Source organism: Acomys russatus, chromosome 4, assembly GCF_903995435.1.
Source record: "Acomys russatus chromosome 4, mAcoRus1.1, whole genome shotgun sequence".
Classification (NCBI taxonomy): domain Eukaryota; kingdom Metazoa; phylum Chordata; class Mammalia; order Rodentia; family Muridae; genus Acomys; species Acomys russatus.
The window spans coordinates 57,666,868-57,692,175 of record NC_067140.1 but is presented as its reverse complement, the minus strand read 5'-3'; the positions used below and the strand labels follow the sequence as shown (position 1 = coordinate 57,692,175).

Genomic DNA, 25,308 nt, shown 5'->3' with positions numbered 1-25,308 from the left:
GAGATAAACAGCAATCCAGTCAGTCTGGGCTACAATATCAGGGCTTTGTCTGGGGGCAGTGTCCTAAGAGGACTTGGAAAGCCAAAACACAGGCTGGGAAAGTAACCTGGTAGAATGTTTTACCTAGAATGCACAAACACCCTGGATTCTACCCCCAGCACCTTACCAAGCCCAGCATGGGGACCACACCTGTAAACCAAGCTCTAGGCAGGTGAGCACAGGCGTACCAGAGCTTCCTGGGCATCCTACATTACACAGCCAGGCATGGTGGCACATGCCTTTAATCCCAGCAATTGAGAGGTAGAGGCAGGCGTAAGCTGTAAATTCAAGGCCAGCCTGGTCTACAAAGGAAGTCCAAGACAGCCAGGGCTTGTTACACAGAGAGGCCCTGTCCTGAAATGCCCCGCCCTCAAAAAAAAAAAAAGTTACAGGTCATATTGGGATACATATTTTAAAAAAGAAGCTAAAAGCCTCAGAATAAAGGTACTACCAAATAAGATTTCCATAAGCTGCCTTTTAGAAAGTCAGGACGTTAGTAAAGTCTTTTCCTCAGATTCTCTTTACTTTCCTTGAACCAAAACAATTATCTTCCCATCCCTTTTACTCCCCCAGGAAATTCCCTTCTCCAGGCTAAGTCTCACTCAGAACAGGCAAGTGCGCTGCTGCTGACCTGCACCTGCAGCCCAGCAACACACATTTTTAGGCTCTAAGTTTATAATTAATATTCTATGTCCAGCGAAGAGGCACACTTACGTAGAATACTAGCTATTCGGGTTAAAATAAAAACAGGCAAAAACAAATAAATAAGCCTGTCTGGGTAACAGAGCTAAACACAGTCTCAAAATTAAAAGAAGAAAAAATAAAGATTTCTGCGGTTTAAGGCTTTTCTGGTGCTAAGCTTCGTCCTTGGTTTGTTCATTGAAATCCCTCTCTACTTATTTTAAAGTTTACCATTTCCTGCCTTCGGCAAGGACCAGTTTTTAGAAACCGAGCAAAGTAATTTGATAATTATATTAATTGAAAGTTCTCTATAATATAGTACTCCCAGAATTTTCACTATGGAGACCAGCCTAGGCTCAGAGATCTGCCTGCCTCGGCATTCCAAATTCTGGAATTTAAGGAGTGTTCTGTTTTGTTTTTTGAGGCAGGATATCATTCTGTTACCCAGAATAGCCTCCAAAAAGCTGCAGTCTTGCTTCACCCTCCCAGGTGCTGAGATTACAAGCGTGACCCACGTATCGGAGCTCAAACCCTTTTTAACTGCGCTTTTAACAATATTCACAAACAGCCCCTCACAATCCGCTCGGGTTCTTCAAAATAAAACAAATGAAACCTTTAATCAAAACGTTCCTAGACCTTACCAAAACCCAAAAGAAGCCACTGCCCGCCAGAAAGAGCTTCCAAATCTTGAGAAGTTAAAGGCGGGAAAGTTCCCTACCAAGACGCGCAAATTTCAATCTAGCCCTTTAAGCGGTCCGCGCTCAGCGTTCCTCCCCCAATATCCCACAATCCTCCGCTTGTAGATTTCCGGTTCCTCTAGCTCTGCCGGAAGTCGTTTCTGTCAGTCGCGCAGCAGTGTCCGGAGACGCTAGTTGGGAAGCGGTGTTCTGTCCCTTGGTTTTCGCTGTTGGGATTCAATCAAGTTTTGGGAGTCTCCGCCGCAGCCGTCACCATGTCGGTCCCAAGCGCACTCATGAAACAGCCGCCCATTCAGTCTACGGCTGGGGCCGTCCCAGTTCGCAATGAGAAAGGTACTGGCTCCCCTCCCCTCTGGTCGGATCTTTACTGCTTTCACCCTTAGTATCTCTCAAACCTGCCTTAGGCCGGCGATACCAGCCCCATTAAGACCTTCTCCGTTCCACCTAAATTCTCACCCTTCATGTGGCCTACAGATTGGGGGATGCAGGATCCATTTGCATCTCTCTGATCGATTTAGTGAAATCTTCCCTCAAAAAAGTAAAAAAATAAAAATAAAGGAGGCTGGAGAGGTGGCTCAGCAGTTACGAGCACTTACTACTTTTCCTGAGGACCCGAGTTCAATTGCCAGCACCCACGTTAAGAGACTCAAAAACCAACCTTAACCCCAAGTCCAGGGAGATCTGACACCTCTGGCCTCTGCGGGCACCTGCACTCGTGAACATATCTACACACTAAATAATAATAAATAGGGCTGCAGATATGACTCAGCCGTTAAAGGTTAGGCTCACAACCAAAACAGTAAAAACAAATAAATAAAAGATACGTTTTAAAAAAGTGAGCTAGAGATGTGTGTGTGTGTGTGTGTGTGTGTGTGTGTGTGTGTGTGTGCCTGTATGCCCAAAGTTACCTTTGATTTGCCCAGTTTGATTAAAAGGGTTTTTCCTCATGCTATGAGGTAATTTGATTAGTTTGTAGCCTCATTCTGGTCACTGGGAGTTGTTTGTTTGGGTTGGTTTGGTTTTGGGGGTTTTTGTTTGTTTGTTTTTTGAGACAGGGTTTCTCTGTGTAATAGCCCTGGCCTTGAACTCACAGCGATCCGCCTGCCTCTGCCTCCCGAGTGCTGGGATTAAAGTCGTGCTCCACCATGCCCGGCTTGTTTGTTACTTTTCTGTTACTGTGATAAAACACCAAAGCAGTTTATAAAAACAGAGTTTTACCTGGGCATGTGGTTCCAGAGGACTGGCATCACTGACGGTGGCGCAAGGCACGGCGGCAGAAGCTGAGAGCGGAGGGCTCACATCTTGAAGAAGCGCTAGCATGAAGTGGGGTGAGACACACAGGAGCACACAGGCACTGCTGTAGGAATGGTACATAGCTCTGAGACCTCAAAGCTAACACTAAGGACATCCTTCCCTTTGCAAGGCTGCGCCTCCTAAATCTACCCAAACAGCGCCACCAACGGGAACCAAGTGTTCAGACATCTGAGCCTACAGGGACGGTCACATTTAAGTCACTTCTAAGGGCATTGTTGAGATGACGAAGTATGAATTTATAGGTGAATTTTCCTGCACTCTCACTGCTGCTCACATCGCCCTACTTCATTGTCCCCAAGGTCGCTCTTTTTTTTTTTTTTTTTTAAGATTTATTTATTTAAAAAAAATTATTTATTATTTATACAGTATTCTGCCTGCATGTTCACCTGCATTACAGAAGAGGGCACCAGATCGCACCATAGGTGTCAATGACCTACCATGTGGTTGCTGGGGATTGAACTCAGGACCTCTGAAAGAACAGCCTGGGCTCTTAACCTCTGAGCCATCTCTCCAGTCCCCATGGTCCCTCCTGATGGCTCAGGGTTGCTATTGCAAAATGTCTTCTCTAGTACCTATGGGAAAGAGCTGACAGGTGACTGTGTAGTTGGATCATGCATTCAGGGTCTGTCCGCAAAGGCCAGGAGCTGAAGAGCACTGGGGATGGGGATGCTGAACTGCCGTTCTCCTTCTTGTCCAGGTGAGATTTCAATGGAAAAGGTGAAGGTAAAACGTTATGTGTCTGGAAAGAGGCCAGATTATGCCCCTATGGAGTCCTCAGATGAAGAGGACGAAGAATTTCAGTTCATTAAGAAAGCTAAGGAACAAGAAGCAGAGCCTGAGGAACAGGAGGAGGATTCATCCAGTGACCCCCGACTCCGGCGTCTACAGAACCGCATCAGTGAAGATGTGGAAGAGAGGTAATGACTGGAATTAGGGTTTTCTGAGCTGAGACCTCTCATGGAGATGCTAGTAGCTAATACTTGTGCTTACTGTGTGCCATATATACTGTCCCCTAAAAGTTACATTGCTAGTTCTTGCCGTCTGTAGCATGTCTTATAAGACTGGTACTGCTCTATTGCAGGCGAGGAGCCAAAGCAGCAGGGAGTTAGGGAATGACCAAAGTCATGTAGCCAGCATGGAGCTTCCAGGCCTAATGACTAATTCTCTGATAAAGGTAATAGAGAAAAGCATTTGCTGGTCTGTTGCAGGGAGTCTTTTTACTATAAAAATGTGTCATAAGATTTGAAAAACTGGAGCCGGGCCTGGTGGCGCACGCCTTTAATCTCAGCACTTGGGAGGCAGAGGCAGGTAGATCACTGTGAGTTCTAGGCCAGCCTGGTCTACAAAGCAAGTCCAGGACAGCCAAAGCCACACAGAGAAACCTACACAGAGATAGGTAGCAATATCATTCCTTATGACTTTTTGAGATATAGTTATTGTTAACTGTTTTAGTTTCTTGAATCTGAACTTAGTTTTTCCATTTTTGGGGGTTTGTTTGTTTGTTTTTGAGACAGAGTTTCTCTGTGTAGCCCTGGCTGTCCTGGGCTCATTTTGTAGACCGTGATGGCCTTGAACTCACAGAGATCTGCCTTCTTCTGCCTCCCAAGTGCTAGTTTTTCCAAGACTACTCAATGTGAGTAGGGCAGTGGTAGAGCACAGTTTTAATCCCAGCACTCAGGAGGCAGAGGAAGGCAGATTTCTGTGAGTTTGAGGCTAGCCTTGTCTACAGATTGAGTTCTGGGAAAGCAGGGCTACATAGGGCTACCCTGTCTCAAAAACAAAACAACACCAAAACAGATGCTCAGTGTGATAATTCCCGCCTGTTATCCCAGCACTGGCAAGGCTGAAGCTGGAGGATTGCCATAGTGGACTACAGTGCATGCTGCAGGCCAGCCTGAGCTCGAGCAAGACAGTGGGGACACTCTGCAGCCAAGCACATGTGGTGGCCGTTCCCTTAATTATTTTGGCATTAATAGTACACTTGGAAATTCTGCTCTTTAGATTGGCTCGACACCGGAAAATAGTGGAACCTGAAGTAGTAGGAGAAAGTGACTCAGAAGCAGAGGGGGACGCATGGCGCATGGAACGAGAAGACAGCAGTGAGGAAGAGGAGGAAGAAATTGATGATGAGGTAAGAGGGGAAAGTGGGACCAGTGCTCATTTGTTGGGACTATAAAGGCACAAGCTTTGCTACTTTTGGCCAAACTTTGATTGTGTTTTTTATTTGTTGGGGATAAGACTGAAAATGAAATCGTGATTACTAATGTCAGACTTTCTTTAATCTGTTGAAGTCAGAAAAGCTATGCTGGGGCTCAGTAGCTTGACTTAGACTTGGTGTACACAGAGCCCTGAGTTCAGACTTGAAACCGGCCTTTTGAGTAGCTGACTAGCTCTGTGCCTCGGTAGGAAATAGAGCGGCGGCGCGGCATGATGCGTCAGCGAGCACAGGAGAGGAAGAACGAAGAGATGGAGGTCATGGAAGTGGAAGATGAAGGACGCTCCGGGGAGGAGTCAGAGTCGGAGTCTGAGTATGAGGAGTACACAGACAGTGAAGATGAAATGGAGCCTCGACTTAAGCCTGTCTTCATTCGAAAGTAAGTATCTGCCAGACCTGCTAAGCCAGGCCTACATTCCCAGCTACTCAGTAGGCTGAGCCAGGCGGGTTGCTAGTTCAAGGACAGCTGAGCTACAGAAGGAACTCAAGACAGGTGGACAGCTTAGGAAAACTCTGATTCTATAAAAAAGAGACTGCCAAAAAGCCAGGCATGCTGGCGCACTCGGGAGGTAGAGGCAGGTGGATCTCTGAGTTCAGAGGCCAGCCTGGTCTACAAAGCAAGTCCAGGGCAGCCAGGGCTATTACATAGAGAAACTCTGTCTCGAAAATCCAAAAAAAGGAAAGAAACTGGTGATATAGGTCAGTGATCCGTGTGTGCCTGGTGTGCACAAGGGTGTGGGTTCAGTCTCAGCAGAGGAAGGGCAAATAGTTGACCAGGACAGAATCCGTGTGCTTCTGTTCTGGGTCTAGCAACAAAGGGTCCGTTTCCCGCCGTTGCCTGCGATGGTCTTCTCAGTGCCTTAGCACTGTGGCAAAGGTGCTGAGAAGTAGCTGGATATTAGCAGAAAGCCCGAGCATGTTTGCACATCCCCCTCTCAAATTAAAACCCACACATCCACCTAAAGGTAATCAGGGTGAGTGTGTTTGTGTTTTGAGACACTCTTGCTGTGCGGCCTAAGCTAGCCTGAAATCCACTGTGATGCCTAAGCTGGTTTCAGACTTGGGCTCCTTTTGCCTCAGCCTCCTAAATGCTCAGCTTACACGCGTGTGCCACCATGCTGATGAGGTTCTGTTTTATTTTAGTGGTCCTAGAGATGAAACCCATGCATATGCTAGGAAAGTGCTTTAACACATCTCCAGGGAAAATCATGTTTTAAAAACAAAATTAAGCTTGTAAAACAAATGTGTTTTCTTCCTAATACCTAAGAATCCTGCTACTTATAGTCAACCCAGCAGAACCCTGTTGAGTAGTTAATTACCAATGATTAGGGAACTCTGGTGCTGCAAAGGCCGGGATGAACCTGGGCATTGTGGCATACTCCTGTAACCCTGGTATTTGGCAATAGTACATAGAATACTATCTCAAAACACGCCAATGTTCTAAGCCAGCCTGACTGTATAACAAAGCTCAAGGACTGCTTTGGAGGGTGAGAAGATGGCTCGGTAAAATGCCTATGTGAGGCTTACAGAGGCTACATGAGACTCTGCCTCAAAACAACAAAAACACCTAGGATGAACCAGGCCTGGTGATATAGCCCTGTAGTCCCAGCTGTTCAAGAGGCTGAAGGAAGAGGATACAATTTAAAGCCAGGTTGGACAATATAGTGTCACTTTGTGGGACCAGCAAGATGGTTCAGTGGGTAAAGATACTTACTTGGTGACAAGCCTGATGCCTAATTTTAATCTCCAGTACCCACATAGTAGAAAAGGAAATCAATTCCCAAAAGTTGTTCTCTAACTTTCACCATCATGTATACATAATACATAATACAGTCAATAATAATATGGAGAGATGGCTCCGAAATTAGTACCTCTGGTTGCTCTTCCAAAAGACCTGGGTTGAATACCCAGGAGCCATACAGTGGCTTGTACTCCAGCCCCAGGGAGTTTGATGTCCTCTTCTGGCCTCCGTGGGTACCAGGCATGCACTCAGTACACAGACATTCATGTGGGCAAGACATCCAAACACAGGGGGGTTTTGTTTGTTGGTTTTTTGGTTTTTCGAGACAGTTTCTCTAGGTAGCCCTTTGCTGTCCTGGACTCACTTTGTAGACCAGGCTGGCCTCAAACTCACAGAGATTCACCTGCCTCTGCCTCACCTGCTGGAATTACAGGCATATGCTACCGCGCCATTACCAGAAGGAGAAGAAGCCATGCTGCATTTAGGGATAGAGGAAACAGCTCAGTTGATAGACTACTTGCCTAGCTAGGCATTGTGGAAATTCATTTTAATCCTAACATTCTGGAAGGGTGAGGCAAGAGAATTGCCATGAGTTTGAGGCTAGCCAGGCTACATAAAAGTCTTGTCAAGAGCTGGGCATGGTGGCACATACTTTAATCCCAGCACTCAGGGGGCATTTTGTCAAAAAAACAACAAATAAGGTGGCTAGAAAGATGGCTCAGCAGTGAAGGCCACTAGCTGTCTTCCAGGTTCACTTCCCAACACCCACATGACAACTAATAGCCACCTGTAACTTCAGTTCCAGGGCATGCTGTGCCCTGTGCTGGCCTTTGTAAGCATTAAGAAAGCGAGCTGGACATGGGATAGCAGTGGCACTCCATTAACGCCTATACTCAGGCAGAGGCAGGTAGATCTGAGTTCCACACAGGGAGCTGAGGCCAGCCAGGCCTATGAATGAAACCCTGTCTCAAAAAATAACTGAAAGGGGCTAGGAATATCACATGTTTAACCTGCCTCAAGGTCTAGATTTGGTCCTGGTACTTGGGGAAAAGTAGAGCTGAGATGCTTCCTGGTTTGGCCTTTGTCTCACTTGGACAGGAATAGGTCTAGAGGAACACAGTTTCCCTCTAAGGACTATGGGAAATTAACAGGAGCTCTGTGATGCAGGAAGGACCGCGTGACAGTTCAAGAACGCGAAGCTGAAGCGCTGAAACAGAAGGAACTAGAGCAGGAAGCAAAACGCATGGCTGAGGAGCGGCGGAAGTACACACTGAAGGTGCCAGGGGTGGCCAGGGCTGGTGCAGGGTCTGTGTGGGGACGCTACAGGAGGGGTGAGGTCCACTAGATGCTACAGGAGGGGTGAGGTCCACTAGACGCTACAGGAGGGGTGAGGCCCACTAGACGCTACAGGAGGGGTGAGGTCCACTAGACGCTACAGGAGAGGTGAGGTCCACTAGACGCTACAGCAGGGGTGAGGTCCACTAGACGCTACAGGAGGGGTGAGGTCCACTAGACGCTACAGGAGAGGTGAGGTTCACTAGACGCTACAGCAGGGGTGAGGTCCACTAGACGCTACAGGAGAGGTGAGGTCCACTAGACACTACAGGAGAGGTGAGGTCCACTAGACGCTACAGGAGAGGTGAGGTTCACTAGACGCTACAGGAGAGGTGAGGTCCACTAGACGCTACACCAGGGGTGAGGTCCACTAGCTCAGTTGTTTTCCTCACACAGATTGTGGAAGAAGAGACCAAGAAAGAGCTGGAGGAGAACAAGCGCTCCCTCGCCGCCCTAGATGCACTCAACACTGACGATGAAAACGACGAGGAGGAATATGAGGCATGGAAAGTCCGAGAGCTCAAAAGAATCAAAAGGGACAGAGAAGACCGGGAAGCGTGAGTAATGGGATGGGCTTAGGCTTGACGCCTCAAACACTTTATCTGTGAACAGCAAGACCCCTTTAGTTTCCTGCTAAACACAACAATTGCTGTTTTCTTGTGTGGTGACAGTTCTGTGTTTTTCTCAATTGTGGAGGTTGACCAAGCAGTTCCTCTAGTAGGCTCCGTGGCTCACCTGTATGATCCCTCAGGCTGGAGGACTGACACAAGCCCTTCTCTGGCGCGTCTCACAGTTGGTGCTGGCTTTTGAGCTAGATGTTGCATTTCTCCTTAGTTGCTATTTTCCTCTTCTTTTTTCTTTTTTCTTCGTGCATCTTCTTTGAGGCAGGGTCCTTGGCTGGCCTAGACCTCACGGTGTAGTCTAAACTGGCCTAAAACTCACAGAGATCCACCTGCCTCTGCCTCCTGAGTGCTGGGCTTAAAGGTGTGAGGCACCATGCCAGGCTTGAGATTTTTCAATTATGTGTCTATGTGTGCAGATGTGTGTGGGTATGTACTTGTGTGAGTGTAGTTGCCTGTGGAATCCAGAGTAAGGGGCATCACATTCCCTATAGCTGGAGTTACTCTTTGACTTTCGTTGTTTTTTAAAACAGTGTTCTGAAGGGCTGAAGAGATGGTTAAGAGCACTGACTGCTCTTCCAAAGGTCCTGAGTTCAATTCTAAGCAACCACATGTTGGCCCACAACCATCTACAATGAGATCTGGTGCCCTCTTCTGGCGTGTGGGCAGAATGCTGTATACATAATAAATAAATAGTCTTTTACGGTGGGGGAGGGGTGCAGGCAGGGGGATGAGCGGGTGGCACACGCCTTTAATCCCAGCACTTGGGAGGCAGAGGCAGGCAGATCACTGTGAGTTCGAGACTAGCCTGGTCCACAAAGCTAGTCCAGGACAGCCAAAGCTACACAGAGAAACCCTGTCTCAGAAAAAACCAAGGGGGAAAAAAGAGTGTTGTAGGCAGGTGTGGTGGCGCACAGCTTTAATCCCAGCAGAGAAGGCAGAGGCAGGCCTGAGCTACAAAGGGAGTGCAGGACAGCCAAGACTACACAGAGAAACCCTGTCTCAGAAACCAAAAAAAAATCTTGAGCCTCTGCCCCTGTGACTGTGCCTCCTGAGTGCTAGTTATACGCATGTGTGGGCCCGTGCCCAGGTTTCTATGTTGCTAGAAATAGGACCCAGGGCTTCACGCACTGAGCCTTATCTGCACTGAGCCTCATCTCCAACCCTTGTGTTAGACTTCAAAAGAGGATGTGGCCTTCCTTTCTCCCCAGAATAAGGCTTAAAATCCACTGTACAGCCAGGCGTGGTAGCGTACACCTTTAATCCCAGCACTTAGGGAGGCAGAGGCAGGCAGATCACTGTGTATTTGAGGCCAGCCTGGCCTACAAAGCAAGTCCAAAACAGCCAAGGCTACACAGAGAAAACCTTTCCTGAAAAAAAAAACCAAAAAATAAAATAAAACTCACTTAATGTTGATAATCCTTAATTTGTGACCTGTGCTATATGGATTACAGTATGCTTATGAAGGATTATGAGCTAAGTCTTAGCAGTTATTTTGAATTCGTCCTATTTTTGTTTTAGAAGCTAATGTATTTCAGGGAAGACGGAATTAGTTTTGTAAAATTAAGTAGTATTAATATGTCTAGAAAGGCTGAGTCAACTTTGGGACATTTAGAGTCTGGGCAAACATAATAATGAAGACTGACTCATATTTTTGTTTATTGGACTTCTGATCTTGACTTGTAACCATCAGAGACAAGAACTAAATCTGCAGTGGGGTATAGCAGCAAGAGCCTGTCTGTAACAGCAGCAGCTGGGAGACAGGGCGTGTGTGGAGAGGTGCAGGCCAGCCACATATGGGGCCTGCTGTGAATGAAGGAAGTATGGAAAAGCGGATAACGCTGAAAGAAGATGGGACAGTTATATTTAGATATTTGGGCTTTCTGAATTTGAAAAAATACTAATACTGTTGCTCTCTGGATAGGCTTGAAAAGGAGAAAGCAGAAATCGAACGCATGCGAAACCTGACTGAGGAAGAAAGGCGGGCTGAACTTCGGGCAAATGGCAAAGTCATTACCAACAAAGCTGTTAAAGGCAAATACAAGTTTTTGCAAAAATATTATCACCGGGGTGCCTTCTTCATGGTAAGTGCAAGAGGGGTCAAAAAACTAGACACCTAGACAGTAGGAGTAACATACAAGCATATGCAGCCTCTTGATATTGTCATCTATACACTAAGAACCTCATAATTAAGTTACCCAAAAAGGCCAGATGGTGGTGGCGCATGCCTTTAATCTCAGCGCTTGGAAGGCAGAGGCAGGCAAATCTCTGCATTCAATGCCAGCCTGGTCTACAGAGTGAGTTCCAGGACAGCCAGGGCTACACAGAGAAACCTTGTCTCAAAAACCAAAAATATGTAACCCCAGCACTCAGGAGGCAGAGGCAGGTGGATCTTTGTGAGTTCAAGGCCAGCCTGGTCTGAAAAAAAGAAAGCTACCCAAAAAGAAGTCTCAGTAAGATACTTAAAATGGTGGTTTACAGTTTTGTGTTGGGCCACATTTGTAGTTATCTAGTGCATAGTCAGCCCAAACCCCTTTGAGTTCTTTTCCCCTAGAGTGAGAATGCATTGCTTTTTGCCTCTGAAGAATCTGGACACAGCAAAAAGCATTAACAAAAGGAAGCAGCCAGAACCCATTAACTGCTTTGTTGTCAAGTCAGCTCTCAAAAAGCTGCTGAGCAACATGAAGAAAATGACGCTGTGGTCTGTATACTCCACTAATTAGGTCCGCCAAACCCTTAGAAATCTTTTTATAGCCAAATGTATTACATGTATATGAAAAGCAAGCTCTCCGCCGGGTGTGGTGGCGCACATCTTTAATCTCAGCACTCTGGAGGTGGAGGCAGGCGGATCGCTGTGAGTTCAAGGTCAGACTGGTCTACAAAGTGAGTATAGGACAGCCAGTGTTACACAGAGAAACCCTGTCTCAAAGAACAAGCTCTCCTCATCTAGATAAAGAATAAAATAACCTTTGAGGTTAAATTATTTTAGAAAAAAGTAAATTAAAATTCAGAAATTGTTAAACTAGGCCATATGTGGTGGCACTTGCCTTTAATGCCAGCAGAGGCAGAAGCAGGTAGATCTCTGTGAGTTTGAGGCCAGCCTGGTCTTCATATTGAGTTGATGAAAGTTCTGTAAGGATTTTGAAAAGGCAGCCATTACATGTCATAAAAGATTGAAAAGACACCTGGAGCTAGGATTATAGTTTGTTTTAGCAGAGTGTTGTGTAGAGTGTGCGGATATTCAATCCCTAACCACAAAGAGAAGATTTGCCAGACAAGGCGGTGCATCCCTGTAATCACAGAACCTAGGCGGCAGAAAATGGAGAATTGAGAGGCCAAGGTTCCAGCCTTATCTATCAAGTTCCACCAAACTTCCTCTTAAACTCCCAGAAATCTACATGCCTCCACCTTTCCTAGGATTAAAGGCATAGGCACTGCACCAGGCACTAGATCCTGCCTTTAAACAACAAAGAACACAGATCTACTTGCCTCTGCCTCCCAAGTGCTGGGATTATAGGCATGCACCACAGTGCCTGGCTCCAATGACATTTTTTCAAGGCATAAATATAAGAGTTGCATTTTAGAAATGTTGGTGTGAGGGCTAGAGAGATGGCTCAGTGGTTAGAACACGGGCTAATCTTCCAGGAGACCTCACGTGAACCCTCTTTTGGCCTCAGTGGTCACCAGGCACACACATGGTGCACACAGATACATACAGACAAAACACCCATAAAGTAACTTGTAAATTTTTTAAGGAAAGAAAGTCTACAGTCTAGGTGGTTAGTTCTAGGATGTAGTAAATGAGAGTACAGGAGATACTCAAAAATCATGATCTAGACCACTGAGAGAGTGATGTTCCTACTTAGAAAAAGTAAAACCAGGGAGAGAAGCTGACTTGGACACATGAGGATGGTTTTCACTCACTGTATTTCAAGCTCTAATACAGTGTCCAAGTAAAGGTATCCATTCAAAAGGATTAGAGACTTGGGCATACACAGCTGAAGCTGCATGGAATGAGCACAGTGAGTGCAGGAGCAGACACGCAACAGTATGAGAAAAACACTGTCTCCCTAGCCAGACACAGCTCTTGAAGAAAAGCTCACCACCCTCTGGATCCTTTGTGTTCTTTATTTGGTTTGCATAAATTGGAATTAAAACAGACTGATAAGATTCTCTTCCACAGGATGAGGATGAGGAAGTCTACAAGAGAGATTTTAGTGCACCTACTCTGGAGGACCATTTCAACAAAACCATTCTTCCAAAAGTCATGCAGGTATGGGGGTTCTCAGAAACAGAGCAGATTGGGTGGGGGCTCAGGCATGAGGTGTTTGGTGTTGTAACCATCCATCTTCTTTCAGGTCAAGAATTTTGGACGGTCTGGTCGTACCAAGTACACACACCTTGTGGATCAAGATACCACTTCCTTTGACTCTGCATGGGGCCAAGAGAGTGCCCAGAACACAAAGTTCTTCAAACAGAAGGCAGCTGGGGTACGAGATGTATTTGAACGGCCATCCGCAAAGAAGAGGAAAACCACTTAGGCTTTGACTGCTTATTCCAGCTGTGGGACACAAGGGGAATCTGGTCCTCAATATTCTTTAACATAGTTCTTGTATAGAGCCTTCTGGACTTGCTGCCATAACTTGTGTTTGAAGGTGCTTTGGGAAAGGTTTGGACTCATACTGAGAAACCACAAAGAAGCACTAACCAGGTAGGATTAGAGGCTTCCCACTTAAAACCATTTCTGAGAAATCTTAGGTTTCTCTCCAGTGGCTTCCCATATTGACTTGGGACTGTTTTGAGTTTGTTTCCCAGCACCTTAACCTGGATCGGATGTGTGGACATGTGAGGATGGCTACGAGGAGGCTATCAGGAAGGCCAAGCTCAGCCCAACCGGGTTTTGTATTTGAGGTGTTGAATCTACTTTTCTAAGTAAATATACTTTTTGATCTATGTATGTGTAAGAGAGGGGCATGGGGAACCACACCAGAAACAATACTCTTTTACTATATTGTTGGAAACAAAATGTATAATCTGACAACCCAGTAAACAGAGGCTGGGTATGGTGGCACATGGTTTTAATCCCAGCACTCAAAGGAAGAGACCCATGTAGATCTCTTGTTCAAAGCCAGCCAGAACTGCATAGTGGACCCTGTCTCAAAAGAAAAGGAAAAAGATCCAGAGAGATGGTTTAGAGGTTAAGAGCACAGTGTGTTCTTCCAAAGGTCCTGAGTTCAACTCCCAATAACCACATGGTGGTTCACAACCATCTGTAATAAGATCTAGTGCCCTCTTCTGGCGCACAGGTACATACGTGGGTAGAATGTTGTATAAATAATACTCTTTAAAAAACAACAACAACAAAACTAGTAACTAAAAGTATAGCTAGGCAAACTGGGAGGTGGTGGCACACACCTTTAATCCTAGCACTCGGGAAGCAGAGGCAGGCGGATCTCTGTGAGTTCGAGGCCAGCCTGGTCTACAAAGTGAGTCCAGGACAGCCAAGGCTACACAGAGAAGCCCTGTTTTGAAGCGGGGCGGGGGGAGGGGGAAGAGTATAGCTAGGCATAATGGCACACACTTGTAACTCCAGTACTTGGGAAGTAGAAACAGGAAAATCAAGAGTTTAGTTTTCTAACCTGGGCTTAATAGCATAATCCCTGAACTCTGGAGGCAGAAACAGGTAGATTTCTGAGTTCAAGGCCTCCCTGGTCTATAGATCCAGTTCCAGGACAGCCAGGGCTATACAGAGAAACCTTGTCTCTGTCTCTGTCTCTCTCTCAAAATTTATTTTATTTTATTTTATGTTCATTAGTGTGAAGGTGTTGGATCCTCAGGTACTGGAGTTAACAGACAGTTGTGAGCTGCCATGTGGGTGCTGAGAATTGAACCCAAGTCCTTTGGAAGAGCAGACAGTGCTCTTAACCACTGAGCCATCTCTCCAGCCACCCTTGTCTCTCTTTTAAGATTTATTTATTAAGTATACAGTATTTTGCCTGCATGCACATCTGCACGCCAGAAGAAAGCACCAAATCTCATCATAGATAGTTGTGAACCACCATGTGGTTGCTGGGAATTGAACTCAAGACCTTTGGAAGAGCAGGCAGTGCCCTTAACCTCTGAGCCATCTCTTCAGCCCAGAGAAGCCTTGTCTCAAAAAAATAAAATAAAAATAAAGAGTTGAGGCACCTGTCATGATGGTGCACGCCTTTAATCCCAGCACTCGAGAGGCAGAGGCAGGCGGATCACTTTGAGTTGGAGGCCAGCCTGGTCTACACAGTGAATCTAGAACAGCTAAGGCTACACAGAGAAACCCTGTCTCAAAAAACAAAACAAAAAAAAATAACCTAACCTACATAATTCAAGGCCTACTTGGACTATATGAGACTGTCTCAAAAAATAAAACCGTAAATAAAATATAGCAGGGAAGTAGGCAAAGCTCTTTTCCCTATACTAGAATTTGAACCCAGGTCCTGGCATATGTGTGTGTGTGTGTGTTTAAGAAAGGTCTCACTAATTCTACTCTGGCAGGCTTTGAAATTGAGATCCTGGGCCAGCAAGACAGGGGTAAAGACCCCTGCCAGCAAGTCTAGCAAATTAAATTTGATCCCACAGACCCATGTGGAGGTAGAAAACCCAATCTGGGGGGCTGGAGCCATGGCTCAGTGGTTAGGAACACTGCTTGCTCTTCAGAGGGCAAGGTACAATTCTAGTAACCCACATGGCAGCTCAGGACTCTGTAATTCCAAGACCTGACACCCTCACACAGACATACATGCAGGCAAGACACAAATGCACATAAAATGAAAATAAGTTATTAAAAAAAAAAAAAGGAGAAGCTGGAGAGATGGCTGAGAGATTAAGAACACTGTCTGCACTTCCAGAGGTCCTGAGTTCAATTCCTAGCAACACACGGTGGCTTACAACCATCTATAATGAGATCTGGTGCCCTCTTCTGGCGAGCAGACACATGTGCAGGCAGAACACAGTATATGTAATAAATAAATCTTTAAAAAAATTAAAATAAAAAAAAGGGCCAGGTGTGGTGGCATACACCTTTAATCCCAGCACTAGGGAGGCAGAAGCAGGTGGGTCTTTGAGTTTGAGGCCATACAGGTCTACAGAGTTCCAGGAGGGCCAGAGCTAACAGAGAAACCCAGTTTCAGGAAAAAAAAAAACAACAAACAAAAACTTGTGTGCCTGCCACCATAATGGCAACTAAGTCTAGGTCCTTATATATGCCAGGCAAGTACTCAACCAGATTATATCTCGTGCTCTTGCCAATTCATGTTTTGATCATCCTTTGATCTCAAGAACAGACTCAAATATTAAACAGTAAGTAGCACCCAGATTTATTTTATGAGCAAATGTCTATGTATTTAGTTGTCCTTGTTCTCTACATTGTGGACTTGTGTAGAACACTGAATCCCATTCCTACTAGTCTTTATTTAGCTCACATGTAAGGTGAGCGCGAGCCAATGCTGTGCGTAGCACCCCACAGCTGTCAATACGGGAGTTCAGTCTGCTTGCCCTTGTAATAGTCACTGTAACCACCATGCACAGAATGAAATGTCATCAGCTGAATGACTTTCCTTGATTACATAAAAAGTCAGAAGAGAGGTGAAGAAGTAAACTCACCTTTAATCCCAGCACTTGGTAGGCAGAGGCAGGTGGATCTCTGAGTTCGAGGCCAGCCAGGACTACACACAGAGAAACCCTGTCTCTATAAATCAGACTGGGCCAGTAGTACTTAACTGTTAGTCTGTTAGTTCCAATAATTTGAAGCTGAAAGAGGATCGCTTCACCCCAAATTCAAGACAAGACTGGACAATATAATGAAAAATAGCCTCCAGATTAAAGGTGTAGCTCAATAGTGGTAGAGTACATGACCTAGGAAGAATGGGTAAGGCCCCAGCTTTTACTCTTAGCATCACCAAAAAACAACAAAAATACAGTATCCTTTCATGTCCTTAAAACAGCCTCTACACGGCCTACACATAACCAGGCAATGGTGGTGCATTCCTTTAGAGGCAGTTTGAGGCCATCCTGGTCTACACAGTTGAGTTCTAGGGCAGCCAGGTCTATAGAGAAACCCTGTGTCAAAAAAAAAAAAAGATAAATGATCCGTTCATAGGCTATTGACAAACTGCTCATAGCTTACATAAAAGTGTAAGTAATTACTAAAAAATAAAGGTAAGCACGGAGCCAGATGGGACACACAGCTGAGGCAGCAGGGTCACAAGTTCTAGTCCAGCTTCAGCTACATCTCAATCCCATGGCGAAAAGAAATTACAAATTCAAGCCAGTAGTCAGGTGGCGGCGCCGGCGGCGACACATGCCTTTAATCCAGTACTCAGGAGGAAGAGGCTGGCCTGGTCTACAAAGCTGGTCCAGGACAGCCAAGGATACACAGAGAAATCCTATCCTGGAAGTAAAAAACAATACTCAAAAACTGTGGGTATGTGTGTGCATGAGCCCATATGTGGGCTTGTGGAGTTCCGAGGTCACGGTCATTACTGTTATTGCCTCAGTCATCTTTGAGTTTTGGGACAGTCTCACAAAGCTTGAAGTTCCACAACTGTCTGTCTCAGCACAACCCCCAGTGCTGGGGTCACAGAACATCCCACCACTCCTAGGTTTTTTAGGGAGTTACTAGGAAACCAAATTCAGATCCCTTTTGCTTTGAGGCAGGTACTTACTGAGCCATCTCTCCAGTCTTGATCCATCATTTTGATAGTCCCATCTCTAGAACCTAAATTTTTACTCCAATTGTTATAAATGGGGTTGGTAACTCAAAGTCCCTAAGTAGCAGACAGTCTTTTGGTATTCATAAACTAGCCTGGAGAGTTGGAAAGGGCGGCTGAAGCTGCGTCTCTCAAGTGATATTAGTGAGGTGATCTGAGTTTGAAAACAGCCTGGGCTTACATAGGAAGAAAATATGAGAAAAATAAAAGTGTGTAAGCTATCCTAGAAACACATGCATTTGGATTTTGCAGAGGATCCACATATACTCTCTATTGCCAAGAGCTAGTCAGATGACTACCACCTAGACTCTGTCACTAGGGCTGGTGAGATGCCTTGGTGTTAACAGGTAGTGGAACTGTGATCTCACGAAGAACACTATGACAAAGTGTCCAGACAGACACATACAAAAGAAGAGTAATAAAAATAGAGCCATATTTGAACATTTGGTACTTCTTTATATTGATTGTTTATACAGTTTCATCAAGGTCCAAAATAGAAACTGACAACAAAATAGAATATATAATGCATTTGATCCAAGATAAAACTGGAAAAAAGAAGAAAACACTTTATTTTAGTAAATCAGTCCAGAATGTCTGAAAAGCACATCATCAGTTGGTTAGGGCAATAAGAGCCTCCACCACATTGCCCATGTGTTCCCTCAAGCTCCTCTCTGCAGCTGCTCTAGAGATCTCCATCTCTGTCATCTGCAAGAAAAGGATAAATCATGTCACTGATGCCTCTTCTCAGACATAGCGGGGCCAACAAACTAGCTCCACTTGTTTCAGGAACCCAAATTAGGACCAACTTCTCCAGTGACTCCATTAAAGCATTACTACTCACTATCAACTCCAGATCTTCCTTCTTGATGGTGACCTTCGCCAGTTCCTTCTCCCTGCAAATACATGTAATGTACATATGCACCTGTCTTCATTCTCTACCTCTGCGATAAGCTCTCAGAAGGAACATTCCCAGCTACATACAGTAAACGGGTGGCGCACGCCTTTAATCCCAGCACTTACTGGGGAGGCAGAGGCAGGTGGATCTTTGTGAGTTCAAGGCCAGCCTGGTCGACAAGTGAGTCCAGGACAATCAAGGCTACATAGAGAAACCCTGTCTCAAAAAACAAAAACGAAGAGCCGGGCGTGGTGGCGCACGCGTTTAATCCCAGCACTCGGGAGGCAGAGGCAGGCGGATCGCTGTGAGTTAGAGGCCAGACTGGTCTACAAAGTGAGTCCAGGACAGCCAAGGGTACACAGAGAAACCCTGTCTCGAAAAACAAAAAAAACAAAAAAAAAACCAAACAAACAAAACAAAAACGAAAGAAAGAAAAACAATTAAAGGCCTCCACTCTTTCCCTGAGGGTTTTTGTTTGTTTGTTTTGAGGCAGGGTTTCTCTGTGTAGCCTTGTCTGTTCTGAAACTCACTCTGTAGACCGACTGTTCTGGAACTCACAGAGATCCGCCTGCCTCTGCTTCTCAAATCCTGGGATTATAGGCATGAGCCACCACCGCCCAGCCTTTCCTCGAGGTTTTACAGTAAGGTACATGTGAGGCTTTCCTTCCACTAACAACAAAGTTATAAACCATGGATGTGCAGGAACTGGCTGAAGATTTAACCTGGAGAATGAGGACCGGCCTCGCTGGCGGTGTGCTCTAAACTTACCGCTCCTGTTTGGCCTTTTGTTCCCTGGACCTTCTGTCTCCAATGACTGACATAGCCTGAAGGAAACACGAGTCTAGTTATCTACAACCGTGCGACCCAAATTTTCCGATCTAAAACAAGATACCAAAAGTGAAAAACCACTTGGTGGTTCAAGTATTGGCAATGACTGGTTTTCAGGTCCAAATTAGGTGCACGCTTAATTCCGTGCACTTGAGATCCATTTCAGCCCAATCTCGATCCAATTGTTAAGAAAGCCGCAGGCTGGGTGAGTGCTGTCGCTTAGCCCCAACCTACTGCCAAATCCCACTATCGCCATCTGTGGTCCCCGAACCGAGCAAACCAGTCAGCTTCATTTCACCCGCACCCCATTCTCAAGCCCACTCCTACAAGCTCCCGGCCAACCTCACCGTCTCCAGATTCGAACTCTGGATCTCCTTCTCCTCCGCATAGTCAGTGACCCGCTCCAAGTCAGCAGCACCACTGTCATGCTTCCGTGGCTTCTCGGGAGGCCGCTCCGGGCCGCTGGTCTCGGTCTCTAACTCCAGCTCCACATCTCCCTCGGTCGCCATTTTGATCTCACCGCGCCGCCGCATAAGCTGCCGCTTCACAACTTCCGGCAACCCTCAGCTTCCGTCCAGATAAGGGGCGGGGCAGGCGCTGGACCACACCTTTGTGCCTGTCTCCAGAAGCTTCAGCAAAGGCGGCAGTTCGCTTTTGATTTCCCCTCGAGCTTGTTTTCTGCAAAGTCTCACTACCAACCATCCTAACGCATAACCTTACTTCTTCACCTAAGAACAATCCTTTCACTCACACACACGCAACTCTGTCCAACCAAGGCTGTTGACAGCTAATCCTAAACCGATTAAAATACCGGTACCTAATCCCCAAACCAGATAGGGCAAATGCTCCTAATCTTAGAAAACAGCCCAAATGATCTGGAACACGAAGCCTGTTTCACCAGGGTATTTGCATTTACCACTTCCTGGTGATCTGTATTCATTTTCTGCTAAGTCCATTCTGCTGTCGTAGTGATTAGCCCAGCAAAGCAAGTGCCCAATGGGCGAAAGTCTTGAGAAGCTGCTGTTCCCCATCAGCTTTAACAGTAATGGATCTACATCTGACCTCTGGGCCACAAATGATAAGTGCAGAAGTCGTCACAGGGCGCGGTACCACCCTAAGCCTTGCACAGCAGCATAGTGGAGCCAGCGATGTTGTCGTGAAAACTCCTTTCAATCAGGTGAGAGGGCATTTGGGAAGAGACTTGAAGATGTCCGTAAGCAAGAGATAGCTGAAAAACTCGGAGTTGAGGAGACTAATCTGGTTCTTTGCTTCAATAATTGGTAAACGTCTCATTCCACATTCCCAGCCGGAAAGCATTGGGGGGAAATAGGTGATTCAAGCATACACGAAGTTTAAAGTTCTTGCAATGAAAATCTTACTAGTGTTTAGTGGAAGGCAAGCCTAAGTAGCTCATAACCGGACTGTAAGATCGAGGGTTGGGAACTTGATCTTTGGTTAACCCCACATAGTATCCACCACCCCCTGAAAAGCTCCACCGTGTTTCCTGCATCTGCTCTATCCCCAGGTGTCCTGCTGTGGGCCTGTTTCTTGGACCAGCCGCTGCCACTCTAGGTTGCCCTCTCTCTCAGAGTCTACTTGTAGCCGCTTGCTCTACATCCTTCTCCATGTGGGGGCCTCTGCAATCTGCTGTCTCCTGCTGTCTAGGACAGTGGTAGAAAGGGTCTGGGGCAAAGCACATGGGGTAAGTAGGCAAGGGCTGCAAAGTGGGGCAAAGAAACCTGTAAGATCGGGAACAGGGAGCAAAGTGAAAAGCGGGGACCTATCCATGCATTGTTACTTGCTCTGACTTTTCTCACCACCAAACTCCCTGCAGATCCAGATGCCCTCAGTGCTGTGTGCCCACCTGTTTGGCAGCTCTGACTGTCCAGTACTCAGTGGCTCTGGGGCCGTGTATCGAGTATGTGCAGGAACTGCCACCTTCCACCTGCTGCAGGCTGTGCTCCTAGTCCGCCTCCACTCCCCCACCAGCCCTCGAGCACAGCTGCATAACAGGTTTGTGTAATTTTTAAATAGGGATGGGACAGGGGGAGTAGACACAGGCTGGCTAAAGGAAACTCCAGAATAAAGAAAGAGCACTGTAAAGAGACAGAAAACAAGTTTATAAATCTCTGTGCTCTATACTGAAAGTTAACAATGGTTATAAGCAAACCTTTCGTAAAGTGTAGTGTTGTTCTGATGTGACTTTGGCATAGAACTTGGACTACAATGGGATTTGAGGCTGGTTCCACCTCTCCTGTACTACACCCACCTGGCGTGCTTTTTTTTTTTTTTTTTTTTTTTTTTTCCTTTCTTTTTCCCTTTGCCTTTTCTCCTCAATCTGGTTTTCTCTCTACCCCCAATAAGTAGCTTCTGGAGCCTCAAGCTGTTGTTCCTGTTAGGTCTCTGTGCTGTTGCCTTCTGCATCCCCGATGAGCATCTCTTCCCAGGTACTCTTTATCTTACACCCTGATCAGCAAGTATAGGCGACAACTTCCTACTTATTAACAGCTTCCTAGCCGGGCTTAAATAATAACACACACCTGTAATCCCAGCATTCAGGAGACTGGAGCAGGATTGAGAGTTTAAAACCTACTAGGCTACACGGGCTCTTAGTCAAAAGGAGGGTGGAGGGATCGAGTGACCCATCATGACCAGCTAGAGCTAAAAGTTGCCCATGGTGCCTATCTTGCAGCCTGGCATTACATTGGCATCTGTGGAGGCTTCATATTCATCCTATTACAGCTGGTGCTTATCACAGCTTTTGCCCACTCCTGGAACAAGAATTGGTAAGGAGCACCTAACCGTAAAGGTTCCTTCCAAGGAGGTTGTCAGGCATTAGATACAGAAAGGCTAGACAAAGGCCACAGCAGGTACTGCTTCCATGGCCTCCCAATGAACAGTACCAAATGCTCAGGAAACCAGTATGAGGACATTCACTGGTAATCCCAGCACTGAGGAGGTGGGAACAGGAGAGCTAAGAGTTCAAGGCCACAACAGGATACAGATGTCACAAAAACAACCCACAAGCAGGGTAGGGAGTTCCAGGTTAGCCTCTTTTAAAACTAAATGAAAGCAGGCAGTCAAGAATGGTGACAAAAGCTGGGCGGTGGTGGCGCATGCCTTTAATCCCAACACTCGGGAGGCAGAGGCAGGCGGATCTCTGTGAGTTCGAGGCCAGCCTGGTCTACAAAGTGAGTCCAGGACAGCCAAGGCTACACAGAGAAACCCTGTCTCAAAAAAAAAAGTAGCAAACAGCAGGGCATGGTGACACACACCTTTAATCCCAGCACTAGGGAGGCAGAGGCAGGCAGATCTCTGTGAGTTCAAGGCAGCCTAGTCTGCAAAGGGAGTCCAGGACAGCCAAGGCTACACAGACAGACCCTGTCCAAAAAAAAAAAAGAAAAAGAAAAGAAACAACCAAAGGTGACAAAAGGCTGGAGAGATGGCTCAAAGGTTAAGAACACTGCTTTTCCAAAGGTCCTGAGTTCAATTCCCAGCAACCATCTATAATGAAATCTGTTGCCCTCTTCTAGCGTGCAGGCATACATGCTGGCAAAACACTGTATATGCCATAAATAAAAGTGAAAATAAAATAAGTATTTTAAAAAATGGTGACAAATACCCATAATCTCAACACTCAGGACGCTGAGACTGGAGGGCTGCCAAAGGTTCAGGACCAATTTGAAATACAGTGAGCTCAAAGACAGTGAAGTATATGGTTGAGATCCTGTATCAGCAATCAATCAATAAAAATCAAGAATGTACTATGTGGACCAGTGGGCTAACTAATCTGTGTCTGCGGGGGAGACAGGCAATAGTGCATAATGGGTTGGAGTTCTAAACCCTTAATCACCTCTCTTTAGGCAGACTGGCGCAGCCCAAGACTGTAACTGGTTCCTAGGTGTGTTACTGGCCACCCTAGGATTCTACAGTATAGCAGGTGTGGGAGCTGTGCTGTTGTTCCACCACTACACACACCCTGATGGTTGCCTGCTCAACAAGATGTTACTCAGTCTGCACCTTTGCTTCTGTGGCCTCCTCTCTCTCCTCTCCATTGCACCTTGCATCCGCCTCAGTGGGTATATGGGGTTTAACATCCCACATTTGGGGGTAGTATGTCCCTTTAGCATATTGTAGCAAATGTCCTTAGCCTTCCCAGTCTCAACTATCTGGAAGAACCTCTGCTGCTTCTCCCACACTCTCCCCAAAGGATGGGGGAAGATAGAAGCGCAGGTGGAGGCAGAAAGTAGAGAAAATTCACTGTCAACTAACGACACCTCTTCTCCCTAGAGCACCCAAACTCTGGCCTTCTGCAAGCCTCTGTCATCAGCTGCTACATCATGTACCTGACCTTCTCTGCACTCTCCAGCCGTCCTCCAGACACAAGTGAGGACCCAGACTACCAGTGCTGGTTCTGAGGACCTTTTTGTTCCTGCTAAATATCCAGCTTTGTTCTTAACCCTGTTCTGTCCCCCTCCACAGTAACCTTTCAAGGACAGAATCGCACCTTGTGCCTGCCTGGCCAGAATAAACCGGAACCGCAAACACCAGCTACCTCGGCAGCAGTGCTGAGTGCAGGCATCATGTATACGTGTGTGCTTTTTGCTTGGTAAGTAAAGGTGCCAACGGGAAGTGTGAGCAGATGCCCAGACCTCAGTGAAGGAGAACGTCCAGGGCTGCGTTTTATTTAAACTGTAGAGCAAGTCTAGAACCAGAAAAGCTCCCCACGAACAGGGACAATTTCTAAGAATAGCACTTTGTCAGATGATCTGTATAAGATGACGGGGGCAGGGGAGAATGTCTTGAGTTTAAAATTCACACTTTAGGGGCCTCTGGGCACACAATACCCTCTGGAAGGATACCAAAACAGACTAGTTTGCAGTAAATGTCACCAATCTTTCTTATTTAGCCCCAAATTAAAAAACTCTTTCTTTCACAGCAATGAGGCTTCCTATCTGGCCGAGTTGTTTGGACCCTTGTGGATCATCAAGGTTTACAATTATGAGTTCCAGGTGAGCAAGAGCTCGAAGGCCCCAGTATCCCTCCCCCAGAACAGAGACACGCATCCTACCAACCTCTACCCAGAATGCTCAGATTCTAGCTGCTATTTCCTTTTATTGAGTACCCACAAGGTACTGTGCTAGATTCTTTACATACATAATATCGTTTAATTTAATCCTCACAACAACCCTGTGAGGTAGGTATTTGCTCCATTTCACAAATGGAGGAATTGAGGCACAAAAGATTAAACATCTTACCAAAGTTTGCATAGCCAGTTATACGCTGGAGCAAGAATTTGAACCCAGGTGTGCCTCCACTTCTTACACCAGGCCAATCTTTTCAAAGGGAAAATTGTCTAAATTAGTACCTCACATTGCCTTGAGGCCACTTCAAAACACGTTGCCTTGTTTTACAGAAGCCCTCACTCTGTTTCTGCTGCCCCAAAACAGTCGAACCAGAGGATGGTGAGTCAAGTGAGCAATCTAAGAAATGGTTGAGCCCTGTTAAGTGCCAGAGACCTCAAGAGCATTCCTAGGAGTTGGGGGGAGCGAAGTTTTAGCAACCCTGCTTCTCACCAGCACTTCTCCTTAGGGCAAAGCAGCAGAGCCAGGCCAGCTGACCAAGAGACCTCTCCAGCTGCTCAGGTGCAGAGCCAGCATCTGTCCTACAGCTACTCTGCCTTCCACTTCACCTTCTTCCTTGCTTCACTCTATGTCATGGTCACCCTTACCAACTGGTTCAGGTAGGATGGAAGCAGACATAAGACACTCTCCCAAAAACCTAGCTATTTTAAGGAAACAATTTAAGGCCATCCCAAAAGTTTTTAGGAGAGACACACAAAGATGTGCATGGTTCCGGGGGTAGCAGGGAAGTCCAAAAAGCTACGGCCCTGCATCCTCTCTAACCAGCCTTCAATTTCACAGCTATGAGGGAGCAGAACTGGAGAAGACCTTCACTAAGGGGAGCTGGGCTACCTTCTGGGTCAAAGTCGCTTCATGCTGGGCCTGTGTACTCCTCTATCTGGGGCTGTTACTAGCACCACTCTGTTAGTTCCCATTCCAAATCACCACACCCTGGCATCGTCAGCCAGCACCGCCATGCATCGGTACTACCAAGGCAACACTGGCTCCCCATGTATAGTAACAAACTGGAAGACCCTTTAGATTTTGTTCCTAATCTTTAGCTCCAGGAGCCATC

General features: G+C 46.3%; 4 protein-coding genes across 5 annotated transcripts in view; 2 read left to right on the top strand and 2 right to left on the bottom strand.

Moving 5' to 3' along the window:
• The window catches only part of Wdr76 (WD repeat domain 76), a 47,592-nt gene extending 46,095 nt beyond the window's left edge, over positions 1-1,497 (bottom strand). Inside the window, exon 1 of the mRNA XM_051144501.1 lies at positions 1,362-1,497. The gene's annotated coding sequence lies outside the window, so the exon portion shown is untranslated. The remainder of the gene's footprint in view (positions 1-1,361) is intronic.
• Positions 1,498-1,542: 45 nt separating this feature from the next.
• On the top strand, positions 1,543-13,216 carry Mfap1 (microfibril associated protein 1). Its single transcript, XM_051144503.1, has 9 exons — positions 1,543-1,751; positions 3,430-3,649; positions 4,734-4,863; positions 5,139-5,326; positions 7,856-7,964; positions 8,420-8,580; positions 10,568-10,727; positions 12,827-12,916; positions 13,002-13,216. Exons 1-9 carry the CDS (start codon positions 1,673-1,675, stop codon positions 13,182-13,184), a joined length of 1,320 nt encoding a protein of 439 aa, XP_051000460.1. The 5' UTR covers positions 1,543-1,672; the 3' UTR covers positions 13,185-13,216.
• Positions 13,217-17,801: 4,585 nt separating this feature from the next.
• Hypk (huntingtin interacting protein K) lies at positions 17,802-19,933 on the bottom strand. 2 transcript variants are annotated; one of them, XM_051144497.1, is made up of 4 exons: positions 19,458-19,933; positions 19,051-19,106; positions 18,229-18,280; positions 17,802-18,092 (listed from the first exon to the last, which is right to left on the bottom strand). In XM_051144497.1, exons 1-4 carry the CDS (start codon positions 19,641-19,643, stop codon positions 17,997-17,999), a joined length of 390 nt encoding a protein of 129 aa, XP_051000454.1. In that variant the 5' UTR covers positions 19,644-19,933; the 3' UTR covers positions 17,802-17,996. The 2 variants fall into 2 exon arrangements, with proteins under 2 accessions (XP_051000454.1, XP_051000455.1); XM_051144498.1 differs by lacking the exons at positions 17,802-18,092; positions 19,051-19,106 and having other exon boundaries at positions 18,221-18,280.
• Serinc4 (serine incorporator 4) lies at positions 19,927-25,161 on the top strand. The gene is made up of 12 exons (XM_051144499.1): positions 19,927-20,287; positions 20,636-20,812; positions 20,945-21,123; positions 21,478-21,557; positions 21,803-21,896; positions 22,974-23,185; positions 23,401-23,496; positions 23,593-23,719; positions 24,050-24,122; positions 24,527-24,575; positions 24,703-24,853; positions 25,035-25,161. The coding sequence occupies exons 1-12, from the start codon at positions 20,156-20,158 to the stop codon at positions 25,159-25,161; spliced, it is 1,497 nt and encodes a 498-aa protein (XP_051000456.1). The 5' UTR covers positions 19,927-20,155.
• The last annotated feature ends 147 nt before the right edge of the window (positions 25,162-25,308 follow it).